Raw genomic sequence first — 21,156 nt, 5'->3', positions numbered from 1 at the left:
TTATACTTATTCATTAATAGGCAGGTGCTTATTTAGTGATTATTCAAAATTAGTAGCTAGGTACTGAGTAATTATTTTGCACTGATGAATTAGCAAGGTACAAAATATTAGGTATTAATTAATTACTTTAATAAATGGCTTAATTCATAATTAGTAGAATTAGTATAGCTATTACTATGCAGTAAATGAGAGCTGTAAAAATTCAAACTCAGAAATAAGGCCGGGTACTAAGGGGTTAAAAGATGCTTCCTAACTGCATCACCATTTAAGGTGGAATGAAAAAATGAAAAAAGATGCATCGCAGACACAGAGCTGTGTGGTGTGAGTACACAAACATGGCCTCCTGTGGTTACTGTCTCTCACAGCACATCAACAGAAAACAGCCTGAAGGGGGCGCTGCGGGACAGAGCTTACAGTCAACACCCCCCCAACCAAACTCCCACCCTGGAGTTTATTCACTACATCAGCTCAGGTTTTACTGCTGTAGAGAGAAAAAGAATTAGAAATGGAAATGGAATTAACCATCTGGAATCCACAAACTGACCAGACATTATATTAATGTCCTTATTAATACTGTTAAAATTATACAGGATGCAAAAATATGGTACAAATATATATATATATATATATATATATATATATATATATATATATATATATATATATATATATATATATATATATATATATAATGAATCTGTAAAGTATGCACTTTTGATTGCATCTTATAAAAAGATTATTTATGGGACTCACATTCAGAGTTACGAGTTTTACAAGATTGTTCAGTTTCATACAAAACATCGTTTCATGCAAGGATACATTAATTATACCAACTACACAAATTAAATGCTGTTTTTTTTCCTTTGTATTGCACTATACTTTTTGGGAAGGAGACAAAGTTAATAGTGTACTGTAATTAATTAATAGTTTTAGACTATTATAATATCTGAGGGTAGTTTTGATGCCTTTGTATGTGAGTGAGAGTGAGAAATTGAGGGAGGAGTAAGGAGAGTTAGTTATGAGATTTAATCCATATTTCTGAATTTAAATAAATTTTAAATAACTTTTGTGCAATAAGTCTTTTTTTTTTGTTTAATAAAATTTAAAGTAGACAGATGTGAGCTGCACAGATGTTGTGTGGAGTGGAGTGGAGTGGAGGGGCAGGTTTTACTGCTGGGGGGTTGCAGGAGGGGGTGGGGTGGGTTATAAATTCATTAAATGATACAGAAATTTATAATTTTTTGTTTTTAGGATTGTTTCAATTCAGATTCCTCAAATCACATCTTATGGTCTAATTCTATTGGACAGTTTTCCAGCTTTAGAAGTTACAGGTTCTTAAACTTCTTGAAGTTGCTAAGGGGGGATGGGAGGGGGGATGTATTGGGGGTGGGAAATGAAATGGGGGTGGGTGGGGGTTGGGGATGTTGATGTTTATTGCTCTCTTATTTTTTCTCACCTCTTTGCTCCCCCCTCCCTCCTTATTTAAATAAAGATAAGGAGTAGAGACTACTACTGATACGACTGTATGTATGTATATATTTAAGCAACTGTATAATTAATATGTATTAAACAATAATTTTTATTCTATTAGTATTTAAAAGTATTTATAATTCTACAGCTTATATCAATAATTAAATACAATTTTGTTGTTTTTTACATGTTCAATATGGAAGCCCATTCCCGCCACCTAAAATAAAAAGAACACACTTTTTTGTATTACGTAAACTGCTATCTCATTATTTTGAGATACTATCTCATGATTTTGTGATAGTAAGTCATTATTTTTTTTTTCTCCCAAAAGCAGACACTCCTGCTATCTCAAAATAATAATTTATTTGAAAAGTATCTGAAAATAAAGACTTGCTATCTCAAAATAATGACTTAGTATCTCAAAATAATAATAAGAAAAATGTGATGGATTTTTTTCTTTTTTTTTTAGGTGGTGGGAATGGGCTTCCATAGTTCAATAATTTATAGGTGTAGTTTTAATTAAAAAGAAACTAAAAATAAAATTAGTTTAAAAATGAAGCAACAGCTGCTTTAGCTACTAAATAGCCAATGCTATAATTTCGTTCCGCACCCGTTTTTCGAATTAGTCCCGCCCACCGCCCGACACGATTGGCTAGCCGTGTTCCGTGTAGTGCGCACTGATTGGCTTCGTGCTCCCTCCCTCCTCTTGTTGGTAATAGTATTCATAAAGCCGTGCGCGGATTGGCTAAGGATGAATACGCGCAGCCAATCCGAAGCGTTGTGGCGAAAACGGTCGGAAAACAAGGTAACGCTTGGTAGCGAAGGGTTTGCTACAGCAGCAGTCCAGCAGAAACATGCCTGAGTGTCGCGGACGGGGACTGGCGGACTGGGAACGGGCGCTTTCTCCTCCTCTCCCCGGGTTTAAGTGAATGAAAAAGGAAAAATGCGAATTTAGTGGGAATGGATACGAATTGAAAGCGTGTTCTCCGGGTCTGGTGGGCTCGCGGAGGCGTCGGTGAAGCTGAGAGAAGTGTGTGCTGGCTGAGATTTCGCCCAAACTCTGCTCTTCATGTTGCAAAGCCAAGGCTCATGACGATGGATTATTTGCTGTTTTTATACAGCCTTCTGGTCCCTGTGGTCTCCGCCGTGGAGGGTAAGTCCAGACTGGGATGTTCTGGTCGTGTTTGCAGTTCTGTAGTGGGCTTTTGTGCAGTTTTTGTATGGGTATGCGCAGCCCAGCCCATGCTTTTCCCTGTGAAAAAGCCTTAAAAGCTTTTTTCTGAGCGTATATTGAGTTTATATAGCGATATATTGGTGCACAATCCTTGCTGTCTGTTTCTAGAGTAAATAATGCAGTAGTGTTGGGTTTTTGTGCAGTTTTTAAAGCATATGCGCATCCAAACCTGTGATTTTTAATGTGAAAAAAGCTATAATAGGCTTCATGTGAGCTTATATACATTGGTACACTATCCTTACCGTATGGTTTGGGAATAAATAATGGACTAGTGTTGGGGTTTTGTGTAATTTTTAAAAACGATAAACCTAATAAACGCAGACTAGCCTATGCTTTTCCTTCTGAAAAAAGCTATAAAAGCCATATTCTCAGCTATTTTATCTATGACACAATCCATTGTGTCTGTTTTTGGAGTAACGTTAACGTTAAATGATGGACTAGTGTTTTGAACTAGGGGTTTTGTGTAGAGTTTTTAAAGGATATGCGCATCCAAGCCTATGATTTTTTAATGTGAAAAGGCCATAAAAGGCTCATTCAGAGCATATGCACTGGTACAGAATCCTTACAGTCTTTTTCTTGAGTAAATAATGGACTAGTGTTGGGGTTGGTGTAGTTTTTAAAAGGATAAACGCAGCCCAGCCCGTGTTTTACCTTCAGGAAAAGCCTTAAAAGCCATATTCTCAGCATATAGCTAGGGTTATGTTTGGTACAAACTGAATAGTGTTTGTTTTTGGAGGAAATAATGAACCACTCTTGGGGTTTTGTGTAGTTTTTAAAGGATATGTGCATCAAAGTCTATGTTTTTATTAAATGTGAAATACACAATCCTTACAGTCTGTTTTTGGAGTAAATAATGGACTTAAAATCTATATTCTCAGCATGCAGCTTGGTCTATATGGGTACACTATTTATACTAGTGTGAGTAGTATTTGGGTTTGTGCAGGTTTTAAAACAATAAACGCAGCCTAGCCCATGTTCTTTCCTTCTGAAGCAAGCAATAAAAGCCATATTCTCATCTATTTCATCTATGACACAAGGCATTGTGTCTGTTCCTGGAGTAAATGACCTAGTGAGACTAGTGTTGAGGTTTGTGTAGTTTTTAAAAGGATAAACGCAGCCTAGCTCATTCTTTTTTTCTTCTGAAAATGCTAACTAGCTATATTTTGAGCTGTATGTCTTGGTATATAGTTCATATCTTCATAGCTTAATCTGACAATTAAACAGTTAGCTCACTGTATAATGAAATAAATGAATGGGCGTAATATTAGCTAACATGTAGCTGTATGGATGTTTTTTGTATGTTTTTGTTCTGTTTCATTGCTCCAAGAGCTCCTCATCTCCTGCAGTCCTGCTTGGTTTCATTGTGTTGGAATGTGCTTGTGTTTTTTTTTTTTTTTTGCCACAGCAGGCAAAATTAGCCATAATTAAGGTAACAAATGACCCCACATTTCTACAGTATAATTGTAGACATTAGAGCCAGAATCCCTCAAGGGAGGGTTTGGATAATTAGTTAACAGTTATTTGCTGTGGAAATGTCCTCCTCATCTGGGAATGTTAATATTGAGCTTTTGTTTTCTTGTCCGCACAGCCAGGTCTCCCAGTGGTCTGTTGTGAAACATAAACTGTTGTTATTCTTTTGTCCAATATGGCAGAATTGCAGAAACGCAGCCTTGCGTCCATTCGTGCGTCCGTGCATCCGTCCACCCTGCCCAGTTCAGTTCAGTTCAGTCCAGTCGAGTCCACTGATTACATGTTGGTGGTGTCTCATTGTGGTCACCTGTCTGCCCTCCTCTCTCCTCGTCCACATCAGTCACATCAGTGAAACGCAGGAACACGGACAAACGGACCCGGTCAGTCAGTCAGTCAGTCAGTCAGTGTGCGGCAGTGCTGCTGCAGGCCATACATGTTGGACGTGTCACAAATAGGTCAAGCATAACAGCTTTTCTTCACATGAGCAGATTCGCCACCCTCCTCAAACCCAGGCTGAATTTCAAAGCAGGGATTGCCACCCTTTCACACCCTCCAGCCCCCTTCTCATGTCAGCCCGAGTGTGACGGTCACCGCGTCCACTACAGGTGCTAATTGGCCGCGTCTGTCCGGCCGGCCGTAGGCTGACGTCGACAGAAGAACACGGGGGTCAGCGTCAAAAGGGACGGCACCTTTACAGCCGTATACAAGGTCTCACCTGTAAGAAAGGCGACAAGCTGCTAAAAGACTCGGGGCTCTGACCCCTGCCATGACCTTTGGCGGTCACGGAGGTGTTGTGGGTAGCTGGCAGTTCACACCAAAGCACCTCAGCTTCCTCTGCTGGGGCTGGGTGGCCTTTTTTATAGCACTATAATACACTGTACTTCCAGTTCTGCCCATATAAGGAACATGGGCTGTTTTGGGGAAAACTCACAAAAATAAAGCCAGACTACAGCAGTTTAGCTACAAAGTTATAAGGAGTGTTTCAGCTCTGGTAAAAAATAAGAGACCACTTAAAAATTAAAGAGTTTCTTTGATTTTAGCAAATTGAAAACCTCTGAAATATGAATAATAATTTGGATGATCACAAGCCATCAAACCAAATTGAACTGCTTGAATTTTTGCACCAGGAGTAAAGACATAAAGTTATCCAAAAGCAGTGTGTAAGACTGGTGGAGGAGAACATGTCAAATGCAAGAAAACTGTGATTAAAAACCACCAGGATTATTCCACCAAATATTGATTTCTGAACTCTTAAACTCATTTCTCATTTTCTGCAAATAAATGAAATAAATAGAACGAAACAACAATGTTCATTTTACTAGTTTGGAAAAGTTTAGTTTCCAGAACTCGCTTAAAACACTACTAACAACATTCCCGTGACTCTTTAAAAAAGATGTACAGATGTACATTTTTCAATGATACTGATATTTCAAGCTCATAATTCATGACTGACAAACTGTATGTAGGTCCACTCTTCAATTATTGACTCATGTTTACAGTTTATACAGTCCTGATTTTGGTAATTCCAAAGGGCCTAAACTACAGCCCTGAGGGATTCTTAATTAGTTAGTTACTAATTAATTTATCATATCTCTCGCATTAGGATCGGGACATGAGTAATTAATGCATAGTTTTGATCCAGCTATTCTCAGAGCCTTTAATACTGGTGACTTATTATTAATTCTGAATTGAAATCTCACCTAATTTTAAGAGTTTAGTGTACACAAACCTTTTTTACATTGTGATTATGTTTATACTTAAATGATGATATGCCTTGTAATGTGTTAAACCATTGATCATCATTAAGTTTTGATTAGAAATTAATAAGCTGGCTGTTCCATAAGCAATTTATCAGGAATCATCTGGAGCTTTGATTGGTTAAATTGACTTACAGCACATGGTTAAAGCACTGTGAGTGGACAGAGGTTTTATTTGCATCTAAAAATAATTGTATAGGGACTCCACAAAGCATGCTAACGGTAAAAATTCATAATAGTAACTGAATATAAATAAGTATAAAATCTTTTAACTATTTGCATATAATTCATTTAGAATTAAATCTGGTCTAATCGTGAATATTTCCACAGTACATTAGCTACATTGCAAACATTTTCATAACTCAATTGCTCTTCAGAATTAATGTTCATCAAAATAAATGGCTGTTATATTAATACATAAATAAATTTGAAACCCACTTGATTGGCTAAGAGGCTCATTTTCATATCAGAGCCTTTTGTGACATCAGCATTGCAAATTCTAATTTTAGCTAAGCGCATTATCATCATGGACCCTTGTAGGCATTAAAGTGGCCTTCTTACATTTGTTTTAATTATTTTCTTCCCTTTGAGACCCACTTATCATGTTTATGTATAAATCAAAACCTGGCTGTTTTTTTAATTCCTTGCTGTTTGTGTGCAGTTTGTGAGACTGATTTATGTAAATAAGCTCTCTTCTGACTGGTCGACATGTCATCATCTTATTCTCATCAAAATACATGAAATCATGTGACATTTAATTAAATATTGCAGGTTTATTACTGTTTAATAAAAAGGGAAATAAGAGATCACTTAAAATGATGAGTTGAACTGCTTCTTGAAATTTTGCACCAGGAGTAAAGCAGCATAAAGTTATCCAAAAGCAGAGTGTAAGACTGGTGGAGGAAAACATGATGCCAAGATGCACGAAAACTGTGATTAAAAACCAGGGTTATTCCACCAAATATTGATTTCTGAACTCTTAAAACTTTATGAATATGAACTTGCATTATTTGAGATCTGTTTTTTATTTCTCATTTTCTGCAAATAAAAGCTCTAAATTACAATATTGTTGGGGGGAATTTGGGAGAAATGTTGTCTGTAGTTTATAGAATAAAACAACAATGTTCATTTTACTCAGACATAAACCTATAAATAGAAAAGCCAGAGCTGTATATTTAATGCCAAAGAAATATTGATAGTAGTATAGCATAATAATGCAATTTCGTCTTTAAAAGAGCGATGAATATTTAATTGATAGCTGCATTGTTATGCTTTTTTTCTACCTCAAGTATTTGTAGTATATTTCTAGATACACAGATTAGAATCAAGTAATAAGTACATATCCGGCCTGTATTTTCTTTTACTCCAATCTTTAATACACTGGTACACAGGTTGTCAGTAAATTTAGAAAATCTAGTGAAATCTGGGAAACAATTCTGTATTGCTAATATTGCAATATATGTAGAGTAAAAAAAATAAAGGAAAAGCTATTCTAAACTACTATAAGTAGTAAGACTCAAATTCACATCTCATCACCCAGATTCTCAATTAATAGTATCTGCTTTTATTAAATACTATGTGTTAGAGCCAGCTAACCCATTAAGACTTTTAATGACAGAAACATTTATATAACTATACATTAATGCACAAATTACTACTGTAGCCTTTATCCAACCTTCAGTCACTCTCAGCAGCTAAGAAAGGGTTAATTTCCTCTTATTGCCTCTAGCACTGAGAACAGACTCTCCACCATTACGTAACACATGCATGCATACTTAAGAGGAGACTGGGGACTGACTACACACTGACGGTGAGTGACAGTGACAGGAGGACACACACAGTATGCAAATAGAAGGTGCCAGGGCACAATGGGAAATGTGTGATTTTGATTTACTTATCAAGTCTGCACTTCCTACTAGGGCTGAAAGATATTGGAAAAATTCAACATTGCAAATATTCATTTTCAACTATATACAGTATATCTCAATAGTAAACAATGCAGGCCCCGTGAGGTCATCAGAAGCCCCGCCCCCACTCGCTGAATCAGCGCCGAGCTAAACTCAAAACCTGAGGAAAACAGCAAAACAACAGTAATGGGCCCTTTAATCAGGCATTTAAATTGCTTTTAAAAAAGTGAAAAAGAGCGTTTGTTTTTCTGGGATTAAAAGCGTAAATTCAGCTGTAACTGGAAATATCTGCACTGCAAAACTGTGCTGAACTGAGGAGCACAGCTTTCCACACATGCTCACGTTTACAAGCACGTGCCCAACCATGTGGATGGAGGCCATGTGTGCGGTTATCTCGTGTGAACTCCTTCCACCCCCTCCCCCTCGTGCTTCTCACACAGGCAGCAGCAGCCTGTCACTCACACAGACACAGAGACAGCGCTGTGTATCTACTGTACTTCTTGTGTCAAGAATCAAAACATTTGCAACCTGACGTGTTTGATTTAATTGCCTTAAGTGACATCACACATCCTGCGATGTGATTATTGCGCATGCGCACATCGCAGTGACGATGCTTAAATCGATATATCGTGCAGCTCTACTTACTACACATAAGGAATACCCTAAATATCACCTAAATATCAACTAAAACAGCTCAGTTCACGATATAATATATAAAAATACTATTTTTTTTCATGCACACACTTACAAAACAATAGTAGAAGTCCTCAAGAAATATCTCAAGAACTGTTGCATTATAAGTAGAGCTGCAACTAATGATTAATTTAGTAGTCAACTAATCTGACGATAATTTTTTTTGATTAGTCGATTAGTCAACGATTATTTCTGCCATCTTAAAACGATAGAAACAGCATGACATTTATATTTAGATTTAAAAGGCATTTAAATATCTGAACGTTGTTTAAACGTGGAAATTACTGATATTAAGTGATTCAATCTGTAATCTGTTGTGTTTGGGCACTTTTGGAGACACAAACTAAATTGATTTTAAACTGTGTGAGCAAACCATTTGCCATTTATCTCCCATTGCGCTTCTGTCTCCTGCACTTTGTGTAATGCAGTACTGCTACAAATTAACGATTAGTCAGCAATGAAATTTGTAGTCGACAAATTTAAATAATTGTTGGACGATTATATCGACTAATAGTTGCAGCCCTAATTATAAGCTAGCTTTAGTTTGGTGCTTGGACCCCTAAACAAAGAAGGATCCTCTTCTCTTTGTCTGCAGGCAGTGATCGCATTTCTCCTGCATCTCCAGGCTTGGTGTTTGTAATGAGTGCATGCAAATGCAGCATTATCTGCTAGCCTAGCCTCGTCTCGCTCATCTCCGGGCAGGCTCACGCTCGCCTCGGCTCATGTTAGCTCAATTCCTCATCAGTTTCAGTGTCGGTGTCGGAGCTCAATCGATGCTGGATGCTGGAGTGAGTCAGAAGGCCAGGCTCTCATGCAGGTTTCCCAACAGAGCACATTAGTTAGACATCCACGGGAGGTCCAGCGGCCGCAGCCAGCCAGTGACCGGAGGGGGGGGACAAGTGTAAAAACCGCACCCTCCGTCCCCAGAGTCAACTCGCCCCATCTGTTAGGAGCTTCTTAGTAAGAGAGACGTGTGAAAAATAAATGCGTGATCACACTCTAGATCCTAATAGCTGATATGACTTGAATAAATGAGTAAAATGAACTCAAACGTACTTAGTTGCCAACAAATGCCTTTTATCGTTAGTAGCTTTTCAATTCCAGTTAACTGCAAGCGAAAAAATTACTCTTCTTATCATAGTTTTGAGTGCAAATAACTTCTTATGTACAAAAGTACAAGATCAAAAAGCATGCACCTCCTGTCATTTCATTAAATATTGCAGGTTTATTACTGCTTAATAAAAAAAAAAGCATGCTTCTTTTCCATTTTGAAAAAAAAAAAATCATTTTTGATTTTACCAAATTGAAAACCTCTGAAATATTATCAAGAGGAACCACCAAACTGAACTGCTTGAATTTTTGCACCAGGACTAAAGCAGCATAAAGTTATCCAAAAGCAGTGTGTAAGACTGGTGGAGGAGAACCTGATGCCAAGATGCATGAAAAAAAATGTTTCAGACTTCTGAACTCCTAAAACTTAATGAATATGAACTTGTTTTCTTTGCATTTTTTGAGGTCTGAAAGCTCTGCATCGTTTTGTTATTTCTCATTTTCTGCAAATAAACGCTGTAAATGACAATATTCTTATATAGAATTTTGGAGAAAGGTTCATTTTACTCAAAAATATACCTATAAATAGCAAAATCAGAGAAACTGAAAAAAGTTCAGAAACTGAAGTGCTCTCTTATTTTTTTACAGAGCTTTATATTTAATGCCAGTGAAATATTGACAGTATTATAATATTATAAGAAATAAAATATTTTTTTTTAAGTTATAATGTGCGTCCTATTATCTTATAATCCGATGTGCCTTACAGTCTGTAAAATACGCTAAAGTAAAAAGCATTGGTTAATGCAACATAAATTTTTTATTAAGGCAGCTGGTTTCAGTGCTTTTTTTAAGTAAGGTAAACTAATTCAGTTTTATAGTGTGCTTTAATGAGTCTGGCTCGGCTGCGGTTGTTTAAGTTCCTTTAAGTTACAGTAGGCCTACTTACACCCTCTTTATCTCACTGCTTGTTAGCAAGACACGCTAGACTTCCAGTTACTCATGCATTAGTAACTCCACGTATGAATAATGAATGCTATTACAATGTTTAGCGTGCTTCGGTTAGCATCCGCTTTGCTGATCTTCTCCACCAGTGCACGGATTACTTCTTACTTCTGCTTACAAACAGCTCAACCCCAAAGGAATTTAACAGACCATCTCACGGAAAGCATCTGCAACATGTGATATCATATCGTCGCTGTCCAAAGAAAAACACTTATCTCCAAAACAGTGACTTTACAGGAGAGAGGAAAAACCTTGTAAACTTTCAATGGAAGTCTATGTAAAAAGAGTTTATTTCAGGTAATTTTGACGAGTTTCTATTGGTCCGTTTATCAAAACATTTTGGCACAGTGTAAGGGACAGTTTGACTGTTCAAATTATATAGTAAACTAAAAATCGACAAAAATTGAGTTTTTTACAGCGACAATATACACTATATTAACAAAATTACTGCTGAAGCACCTGCTAATTATTTGTTTTTGTTTTTTTTTAATCAAGAGTATTAGAGTATTAGTTAAATGATTACCACCTCACCACCCCTCTAGCCCACTGTAGCATTTGGTATAATGCCAACAGATTTGGGTTTATCTAAGATAAGATACACTTTCTTGTCTCCTATGTGCTTGAGAGAGTCCTATTCAATTGGCAAAACTTCTGTACATTGACAAGACCAAGCAAGACAAGGTGTTTGTGTTTTGCACATCAGTGTGAGCAAAGGGTGCACCCAAAGCTAGCCGAATCTTGGCTAGGCTGGAGCCATAATGCTAACAAACAAAGCAGCTAGGCTCTGGTTAGCCACAATGCTAACAGCCAGGATGTGCAGGGTTTGGGAGCAAGCTAAATAGGGTTAGCATCACCAATCTAGCTTAGGATCAGCTTATTCAGTTTCATCAGTTTCCTCTTCCACGCCATGTGATGTACCGTGGCTTTTTTTTGTAGTCTCAATATGGCTTTAATGTTATATAGTACTGTTAAAATGCTGTGTGGCATGTTGTGACCAAAACTACGCTACACAACTGGTGGTTCGGGACCCAAAAGGGGGTCATGGAAAGCTTGCAAAATATAAATACATTTTAAAAAATTAACTAAAAAAATATTTTAAATTCACTTTGCATGCATGTGTATATTTAAATGGGTTTTGAAGCTATTTTTACAAAGAAATTTGTGTCATTTGTATTCTATAAAAGTGGGTCGAGACTTAATGACCATGAGAAAATGTGGGTCTCTGACTGAGATCAGTTACCACAGCTGAGAACCCCTGAGGTAGAGTACTCTAAACAGGTGCTTAACAGAACTTTTTTTTTTCTTTTTATGAAGAACCAACAAGATGTGCTCCAAAGAGAAACCACTTAAAAAAATAAGCATTTAAGCATATAGATAGTCCTTTTTTGTGGACGATATATCGTCCCAGAAATTATTGCGATACACAATATTTTTGTTATTTTAAATGCCACTGATATAATGGTAACAGAATAGTGTAAAAAAGCTGATATATTTATTTCTTAACATTCTGCAGTTCGTTCACACTGTGTGCAAAAAAGAATTGGGCAGTTTTTGAAGCAGGATTGGCTTAAATACTGTTCACGGTTACACATGTGAACAAACATTCAATACAACAAATAAACACAATAGGCAATAGGTATCACGATTATAATATATTGTTGAGGTCATTTTCATTTATTGTATATATATATGATATAGGGGTGGGCGATATGGCCCTAAGATAATATCATGATATTTCATGTTTTTTTCGCGATAACGATACTCTTGGTGATATGACAAAACACTGAATTACAAAAAATTATTACATTTATTACATTTTATTATTGCATATGATATGATATGGCACACCCCTAACTAAGATATAAAAAAATACAAGAATGTTATCAGAATTGTAACAAAAGTCAACCATCCAGAATGTCATGATACTAATAATGCGCTCTACATATCTCCATATATTCAGGATTAAATAAAATTAATGATACTGGACTGATATAATCTGTCTCTAGTAGATATATAATGGGAAATGAGAACAGTGTGACTTTTTCTTTTGCTAAAAACAGTAAAAAAGTATTACCCTGATGTGATAATTAGGGGTGTGTGCTATAGCACGGTATTTCAGGGTATAATATTGCTATTATTCAAATAATATCGTTATTATTCAAAAATGTTGGCGATGTTATTGCGTAGGATGCGATATGGCTCACTCCTAGTATTATAAATCGATAATGTAATTATTGTGACAGATCTAGCAAGTGGTCATAGTTCTATATATAATAACAGCACATTATTTAAAGCCTTCATAAAAGAGAATTTACAGCACTTTTTCCTCCGTACGTCCCTGAAATACAGTTTTTTTTCGATTATTATGGCTGCTCTGTGCTTTATTTAGAAAGCAGAAGATCTAGTGGAAAAGAACTGCAGTGTGAAAGAGGCGTGGCTCCATTATGTTAGTATGTAAGGCTAAATAAATAGTGATATGTAAATTCTTAAGTCTTAAGTTCGTAAGTTCTTGTCACATCCAGAGAATAAGCACTTTACCAGACAAAGAGTCGTGTAGGTGTTTAAATGGTGTGTTGAGTTGTATTATATACGTACAGTGGAATCTCAGTCTTTGGTGCTGGCGGGGGAACTCGCAGTGACACTGTGCACCCCGGCGCGAGGAGAGCGCACAAATTGCAGAGCGCCTGGAGAAAAAGAGCGAGCACGGTCATAAGGAATTGATCAAAGCATCAAAGCAACTTCTCTCTAATTATATGAATATTTCACGTAGAGAGATGCTCTTAAATTCACCCAGTGCCTCTTTCTCTTTCTCTCTCTTTCTCTTTCTGTCTCTCTCTACATGTAATTTACACTGCCATAAACGGGAGCTATATGGCACGCATAAACAGTGCGCGAGGGTGCGAGAGGGTGCGCGAGCGTGCGCGACTGCGCTGCCTCTACTGTATATTCCCGCGCGCTAATCGGCCAAGTCGACGCTCTGAATATTTCATGCCCGTCACATTAATTCGTAGTCGAGAGCGGCTGGCCTCGGCAGTGTTGACCCAACAAAGTGAATAATACATTATCAAGTCAAGCATGCGGCTGTTGCGCTCGTCTCGCGCTCGCCATTTTGCTCTGCTTATCGTTTACATTTTAAACAGATTTCAATGTTATTTATGCTATCTGTGCCCAAAATGTGCAAATATTGAACTTTTTTACGTGTATATTTAGGGGTATGCCGTTTTCTCCCCATTTCGTTAGAGAATTGTAGTTCTAAAAGTGTGTGAAACTACCTCCACCATGTTTATAGGCTGTACGTTCGCTGTGAGTTTGGTTTTCTTTGATTTGTTTCTAATCAGTGCTGTACTACAGCCACCTAGAGTTGATTTAAGTTGAGTTGATTTATACTATACTGCATGTTTACTTGTGCCGATCTCCAAATTAATGCTTTGAGTATTTTATCTGTCACATTAATTCATTAATTTGCCAAACAAAGTGATCAAACAAAGTGATCAAACAAAGTGAATAATTCAATTAAACCAATCAAGCACATTGCTCAATTTTTTTTGTTAGTTTTTTTCTTAATTTTCCTCTGCTGATTGGAAACATTTGAAGCAGAATTGTAATTTATTTGATTTATGTGTGTTATTTTGCCCTAAGTGTTCAAATATTAAGCCGTTTCAAATATATATCGTCGCTATCCAATGTCTTGATGAATGGACCAATAGAATTTCTCCAAAATGACCTGAAATAAATAGTTTTTACATTGACTTCCATTGAAAGTTTAGAAGGTTTTTTTCTCTCTCCTGTAAAGTTGCTGTTTTGGAGATACTTGTTTTTTATTGGACAGCGACTATATGGATTTCTCTCACAGCGTTTGAAACTACCTCCACCATGTTTTTGAGGCTGTAGTTTAGTCAGTCAGCAGAGTTGTTGATCTGTTTCAAATATGAGGCTCAGGTCATGCCATCTCTCTTCATTCCACTTGTTCCCACTGTGATGCTGGTTGGCGCAGGCATCTGTAGGCTGTTGTATCAGAGCTGGGGATCTGGCGCTTTCCTCTGAATGCGGGGGAAATGCTGCATTGCTGTTGACGTTTATTGGCAGTGTTAGAAAAAAGAGACGGTGGCTGACTTCACATGTCTGTCTCATCCTTACTCTCTCATACAGTGTTGAGGGATATGCTGGTGATGAGTATAGCATGTGATAGGGTGAGTCCTAGTGAGTGGATGGGTTAATTGGCTCTGCTAAACTGCAGGAAAAATTGGGTATGGATAAAAACCCAGCGCTCTATTACAGCAAAGGCGGCGTCTCTGTATTTCCCGCATGCTAATCGGCCAAGTCGACGGACTCGACGCTCTGAATATTTCATGATCACATTAATTTGAAATCGAGAGCGGCCGGCCTTGCTAAGTGTCGACCCAACAAAGTGAATAATACATTATCCAGTGCGCAGCTCTCTGCGCTAGGCTAGCTCTCACCATTTTGCTCTGCTGATTGGGTACATTTGGAGAACTGCAAACATCCTCGGGGTACAAAACAAGCCCCTGTAGGGGCAGCGTTTTTTTTCTCCTCAAGGAAAGCAACAGGGCTGAGTTTTCTTTCTTTCTTTACTCATTTTTTTGCAGCAACAGCCACACATGTAAAAAAAAAGAAAAGAAGGAAAGCTACCTTATCTACTAGCCGCCACAAAAACAGCGATTAGCGCCCAGCCGACAGTACAGGGAATGCTAATTAGCGAACAGGGCTGAGGGCTGGGTTTGTGATAAATAAAATGATGTTCTGCTGAGTTTATAACGGATTCATTGATTATCTTTGGTTTGCAGAGACACTTATGGACAGCAAGTGGGCCACAACCGAGCTGGCGTGGACCACCTATCCAGAAAGTGGGGTGAGTAGGCCTACATATCTGTTTCTAAATGTGTGTGTGTGTGTGTTTGAGAGTGTGTGTGTCTGAGAGAGTGTGTGTGTGAGGTAGGGGGGTGGGGTCTACTGTTGAATGTGGGTCTGCACGCACATCTGCCTCTACAATAGCAAGACAAATGGAAATAGCCCGGTCTGATGAATGGTTTTCCTCCCCGAGGCGGCTTCCATTCCTGAAAATGTTTCCATATCTGAATTGCGCCCGGCACTTTATTTCACCCGTGTGACCGGTAAAGAAATTAACCACCACAAATTTTGACCTTAAGCTTGACAGACCCACCGCCACCCCTACTACCAACCCCCCCAACTCCCCACATCACCATCCTCCCCACCTCCACCCTCCTCCTCCGCCCGCCGCCCCGCTCCCGTAGTACGATTCGTCTTTGGAATGTGCAAGCGGACCCAGTCAATGGAAACGGTGGGGTTGCCATGGCAACAATCTTAAGCAGTCCGGTCCTCTCTCTGCTGGCTGGTGCTCGATGTCTGGCATCTCGAAAGCCATACATCATCATAAGTAATGTGCTCCGGCGCAACCCGAGATAAACACATGCTTCCCCTCGCGCCGCGCCGCTTCTTAATTGTGTCGTGCAAAGTTCTTCGACCCAAATGTCACCTTGGAAAACGCATCTACGTGTCTACTGGAACAGCCGACGGAGGAGCCGTCGGGTCCGAAAAGAGACTGGCTCGAGCCGCGGGCGCAACTAGTAGATCTTACACCCTTAATGACCCAGTTTTGTACTAATTAATTATGTAGGTAATTATTTAGATCATGTAATAATATATAAGGCAAAGGTGTCCAAACTTTTCTTGTTGGTAGCCAGAGGGAGAATAGGGCTGCAACGATTAGTCGATATAATCGCCAATGACGATTATTTAAATTTGTCGACTACAAATTTCATTGTCGACTAATCGTCAATTAATTTGTAACACAAAGTACTGGGGACAAAAAAGCGCAATTGGAGACTTTTGGGAGTTTGTGTCTCCAAAAGTGCCCAAACACAACAGACTACATATTTAATCACTAAAAATCAGTGCTTTCCATGTTTAGACAACATTCAGATATTTAAATGCTATTTAAACCTCATGCTCAGCTGTTTCACACGTTTTTTGAGATGGCAGAAATAATCTGTGACTAATTGGCTAATCGGAAAAATAATCATCAGATTAGTCGACTACTAATTAATCTCTGTACTAAACTCCGTTATAAAAAAAACAAATAATGAAATATACTATTTATAATAATACATTTTCCTGATTATTATCATTTACACATACTAATTTACACATAATTATACTTCATCAGACTATCTTTATCTATCTTTAACAGTGTTGTGAAGACTACGATTTTTCAAATTGATTTTTAATATTTTTTTTCGTTCATAATATCTATTAATATTATTATACTTCTTCATTATGGAAAAACTGATTCCTGACATAATAAACATATTACACAATTTCCTCTGAATTCTTAGGTTTTAAAAAATAGTCATTTTCTCAACGTGCCTGAAATTTTCTTCTGCATTCGCTGTAAATTTTCCATTTTTTTTGGAGTTGCCATTTTCTCCCAAAAGCTCAGGAACATTTAATGAAGGCATCTCAATGTGAATTGTTCATCTGCTTCGAAATGGTGTAACCAAATAAGTATTGATTGTTATGATGTAATCATTTGTGCTACTTTATATTAATGTTGTCAAATAATAACAATCCAACATATTTTTATTGATTCTCTCCACAGTGGGAGGAGGTCAGTGGCTATGATGACTTTATGAACCCCATCCGGACGTACCAGGTGTGCAACGTTCTTGAACCCAACCAGAACAACTGGCTGCGGACGGACTTCATCCCGCGGCGGGGCGTCCTGCGCGTTTACGTGGAGCTGAAGTTCTCTGTACGGGACTGCGCCAGCATCCCTAATATCCCTGGATCCTGCAAGGAAACCTTCAACCTTTTCTACTACGAGTCTGATGGAGATACGGCTACGGCCACCAGTCCGCCGTGGAGGGAGAATCCTTATGTCAAGGTGAGAATGAGCGAGTTTGGTGGGAAGGCAGCAGGTATTGGTTGCTGGTCACCTTCGTAAGACTGGACATTTAGTCAAAGAAAACAAGCTGGTCATCCTGGCTAACTAGTTTTGTCAAGACCAGGCTAGTTTGGACTGCTGACCTTATGCTGGTCAAATAGCTTGGTCAAGCTCATAATAGGGGTCATTCTGGCCATTTAAATGAAGCATATCAGCTTGACCAACCAGCCTGGGCAAGCTTTTCATTCTGGCCAATAATCTTGACCAAGCTAGTTGTTCTGGTCAACCAACTTGTTCAAACTGGTCATTCCAGTCAACCAACTTGGTCATACTCGTCATTGCAGTAGGCCAACTTGGTCAAGATGGTCATTCTGGTCAATCAGCTTAATCAAGATGGTTATTCTGGTCAAACAACTTGGTCAAAATTATCATTCTGGTCAACCAACTTGGTCAAGCTAGTCATTCTGGTCAACCAACTTGGTCAAATTGCTCATTCTGGTCAACCAACTTGGTCAAACTAATCATTTTGCTCAAGCAACTTGGTCAAGTTGATCATTCTGATCGACCAACTTGGTCAAGCTTGTCATTCCAGTCAACGAACTTGGTCAAAATGATCATTCTCGTCAACCAAGTTTGTTAAGCTGGTCATTCTGGTCAACCAACTTGGTCAAATTGCTCATTTTGGTCAACCAGCTTGATTAAGATGGTTATTCTGGTCAACCAACTTGGTCAAGCTGGTCATTCCGGTCAACCAACTTGGTCAAGCTGGTCATTCCGGTCAACCAACTTGGTCAAATTACTCATTTTGATCAAGCAACTTGGTCAAGGTGGTCATTGTCCACTGTTAATAGTCAATCACCTTGGTCAAGCTGTTAATTCCTGTACTATAGAAAGGCATTCTGAAGCCATAACCCTGAATGACCATGTTCTCCTTTTGCTATAGGTGGACACCATCGCTCCTGATGAAAGTTTCTCCCTGCTGGAGTCGGGGATCGTCAACACCAAAGTTCGGAGCTTCGGCCCACTCTCCAAAGCCGGCTTTTATCTGGCCTTCCAGGACCTGGGCGCCTGCATGTCCCTCATATCTGCGAGGGTCTTTTTCAAAAAGTGCTCCACCACCATCGCCAGCTTTGCCGTTTTCCCCGAGACGGCCACAGGTGCGGAGGCCACGTCGCTGGTGATCGCGGCGGGGGCCTGCGTCCCCGACGCGGTGGAGGTGTCCGTCCCCCTCAAGCTCTATTGCAACGGAGACGGCGAGTGGATGGTTCCCGTGGGATCCTGCACCTGCATGCCGGGCTTCGAGCCGGCCAAGAAAGACACCCAATGTCAGGGTAAGCGGCGGGGTATTATCCTACTTAAGCGGCTTTTCCAGCGAAGCCTTTTGAGCAGTTTTCTGGCAGATGTCACAAATTGAAAAGAGGAGATGCCAAGGGCGGACGCTGCCCATCAAAAGTTTGGTGACTTCGATCCATGTGGAAAGTTTTCCTTTAAGATGAAGGAGCAGGTTTCAGGTTTTTTTAATGCGGGTGTTTTGCTGCAGTATTAGTGGCAGTGCTATCTTGGGAATAAAGCTAGACTCCAGCTGTTTTATCTATTTGCTGTACTGTCAGCAGCACTCATCAGCACTCAAAGCTTTGAGGGGTTTACAGCAGCTGAGAGAGTTTTATTAACATGAGTAGTGGTGCTATAAAGTGTGACATTATGGGGTTGATAAGGAGCTCCACATATACGTGTCCATTAATTGTTTATTTATTTTCGCAATTAAATTAACTGAATTATAGGTTTGTGCTTATTGAGATAAAATTGGTGATAATCAAAGTCTGTTGTTTGTTAGCAACATTAGCTTAGCATCTCCATTTATGAGTGAAAGAAGCACACGCCCAAACATACCAAACATATCCTGTCTGTTTAATTGCATCTAAGGTCAGTGATCAATCATGTTCATTGATTTTTTGGCAAACTGCTCCTTTAAGATCAAGCATCTAAATTTACCACAGAAGTGATTGATATATGATGTTTTTACTGGGTCTCTGCCTCATAAACTCCATTATGTGGGAATGATGACTGAACAGGTGGTCAGTTCTTATGTCTGAAGACAGTACAACAGTACATTAGCAGGTTTACAGGTGCATCTCCAAAATATATCATTGAAATGTTACTTTATTTCAGTAATTCAGTTCAAAATGTGGAGCTCATATATTATATCGATGTATTACACACAGAGAGCAATCTATTTAAGAATTTATTTCTCAGAAATCAGGGTCCTATAAAGTTAGAATATTATATAAGACCAATTGGTACATTTTGCAGTGTGGGCAATGTGCCAAGTCCTGCTGGAAAATAAAATCTGCATCTCTATAAAGGTTGTCAGCAGAGGGAAACAGATTTTGTAGGAAAACAAAACTGCACTGACTTTAGACTTGATAATAAAACACAGTGGATCAACACCAGCAGATGACATGTCTCTCCAAACCATCACTGATTGGTGGAAACTTCACACTAGACCTCGAGCAGTTTGGACTGTGTGTCTCTCCACTCTTCCTCCAGACTCTGCTCCCTTGATTTCTAAATAAAATGTAAAATTTACTGATGATCAGTGATGGTTTGGAGAGACATGTCTGTCATCTGCTGGTGTTGATCCACTGTGTTTTATTATCAAGTCTAAAGTCAGTGCAGTTTTGTTTTCTCACAAAATCTTACAGCACTTCATGCTTTCATGCTTCCCTCTACTACTGACAACTTTTATGGAGATGCGGATTTCATTTTCCAGCAGGACTTGGAACACTGCCCACACTGCCAAAAGTACCAACTGGTCTTAGTTATACAATAATCTGATTTTCTGAGACACTGATTTTTGGGTTTTTATTGGCTGTAAGACATAATCATCAACAGTAAAAGAAATAAACGATTGAAATAGATCACTCTGAGTGTAATACATCTATATATTTCACATTTTAAACTGAATTACTGAAATAAAGTGAGGTTTCAATGATATTCACATTTTTTGAGATGCACCTGTGTGTGTATATATATATTAGAATATCATATGTTAGTTTTGATAACAGGGAACTGTTTCTGGCCAGGTATTTTCCATGCTGTGTTCATCATTCTGAGATTTGGAAACTGCTTTAAACACTCGTATTCTCCACACATTGTGATGTGCCATATTATCTGGTTCCTCATGGTTTGAGAGGATTGAACCTCAGGAGACTAATTGGATGGTGGCTCTGTGAGCCGTGAGTTCCATAAAAACTCGAGAGAGAATGTCTCGGTACAAATTAGCGTTGTTGGATTGTAGGAACGAGGGGGATTTCTAAAAGCTCTCCTCGTTCGGAGGAATGCGAGGGATTCATGCGAAGCCGTCGGCTCCGAGCTGGAGCTGCGCTGATTTTCCCCCCTGAAGAAGAGAGAGGAGAAGAAGCAGATCAGAAATGGGCGGAGGGCTGCGGTTAGCATCACAGAACAAAGCTAGCAGCCCGAGAGCCGCTCCTGACAGATCTGATAGGGTCCTAACAGAGCGATAGAGTGGAGACGGATGGTGCTGCAGAGAAGAGGAGGGGGTGCACAGCTCGTGAGCTGAGGAGAGAGAGAGAAAGTGAGAGAGAGTGAGCAAAAAAGAGAGAAAGAGAGAGAGAGAGATCCAGATCTAGA

At 38.9% G+C, this 21,156-nt stretch overlaps 1 protein-coding gene across 1 annotated transcript in view; it reads left to right on the top strand.

Annotated features, from left to right (window-relative positions):
* Nucleotides 1-2,282: 2,282 nt before the first annotated feature.
* Nucleotides 2,283-21,156, top strand: part of ephb3a (eph receptor B3a) — a 59,117-nt gene continuing 40,243 nt past the window's right edge. The window contains exons 1-4 of the mRNA XM_049482512.1: nt 2,283-2,623; nt 15,389-15,453; nt 17,221-17,505; nt 18,449-18,836. Coding sequence (XP_049338469.1) covers nt 2,560-2,623; nt 15,389-15,453; nt 17,221-17,505; nt 18,449-18,836 — 802 coding nt within the window. The 5' untranslated portion in view covers nt 2,283-2,559. The remainder of the gene's footprint in view (nt 2,624-15,388; nt 15,454-17,220; nt 17,506-18,448; nt 18,837-21,156) is intronic.

The sequence above is a fragment of the Astyanax mexicanus genome, chromosome 8 (assembly GCF_023375975.1).
Source record: "Astyanax mexicanus isolate ESR-SI-001 chromosome 8, AstMex3_surface, whole genome shotgun sequence".
NCBI lineage: Eukaryota > Metazoa > Chordata > Actinopteri > Characiformes > Acestrorhamphidae > Astyanax > Astyanax mexicanus.
The sequence above is the reverse complement of the archived record's forward strand: the minus strand, read 5'-3'. Positions and strand labels throughout refer to the sequence as shown.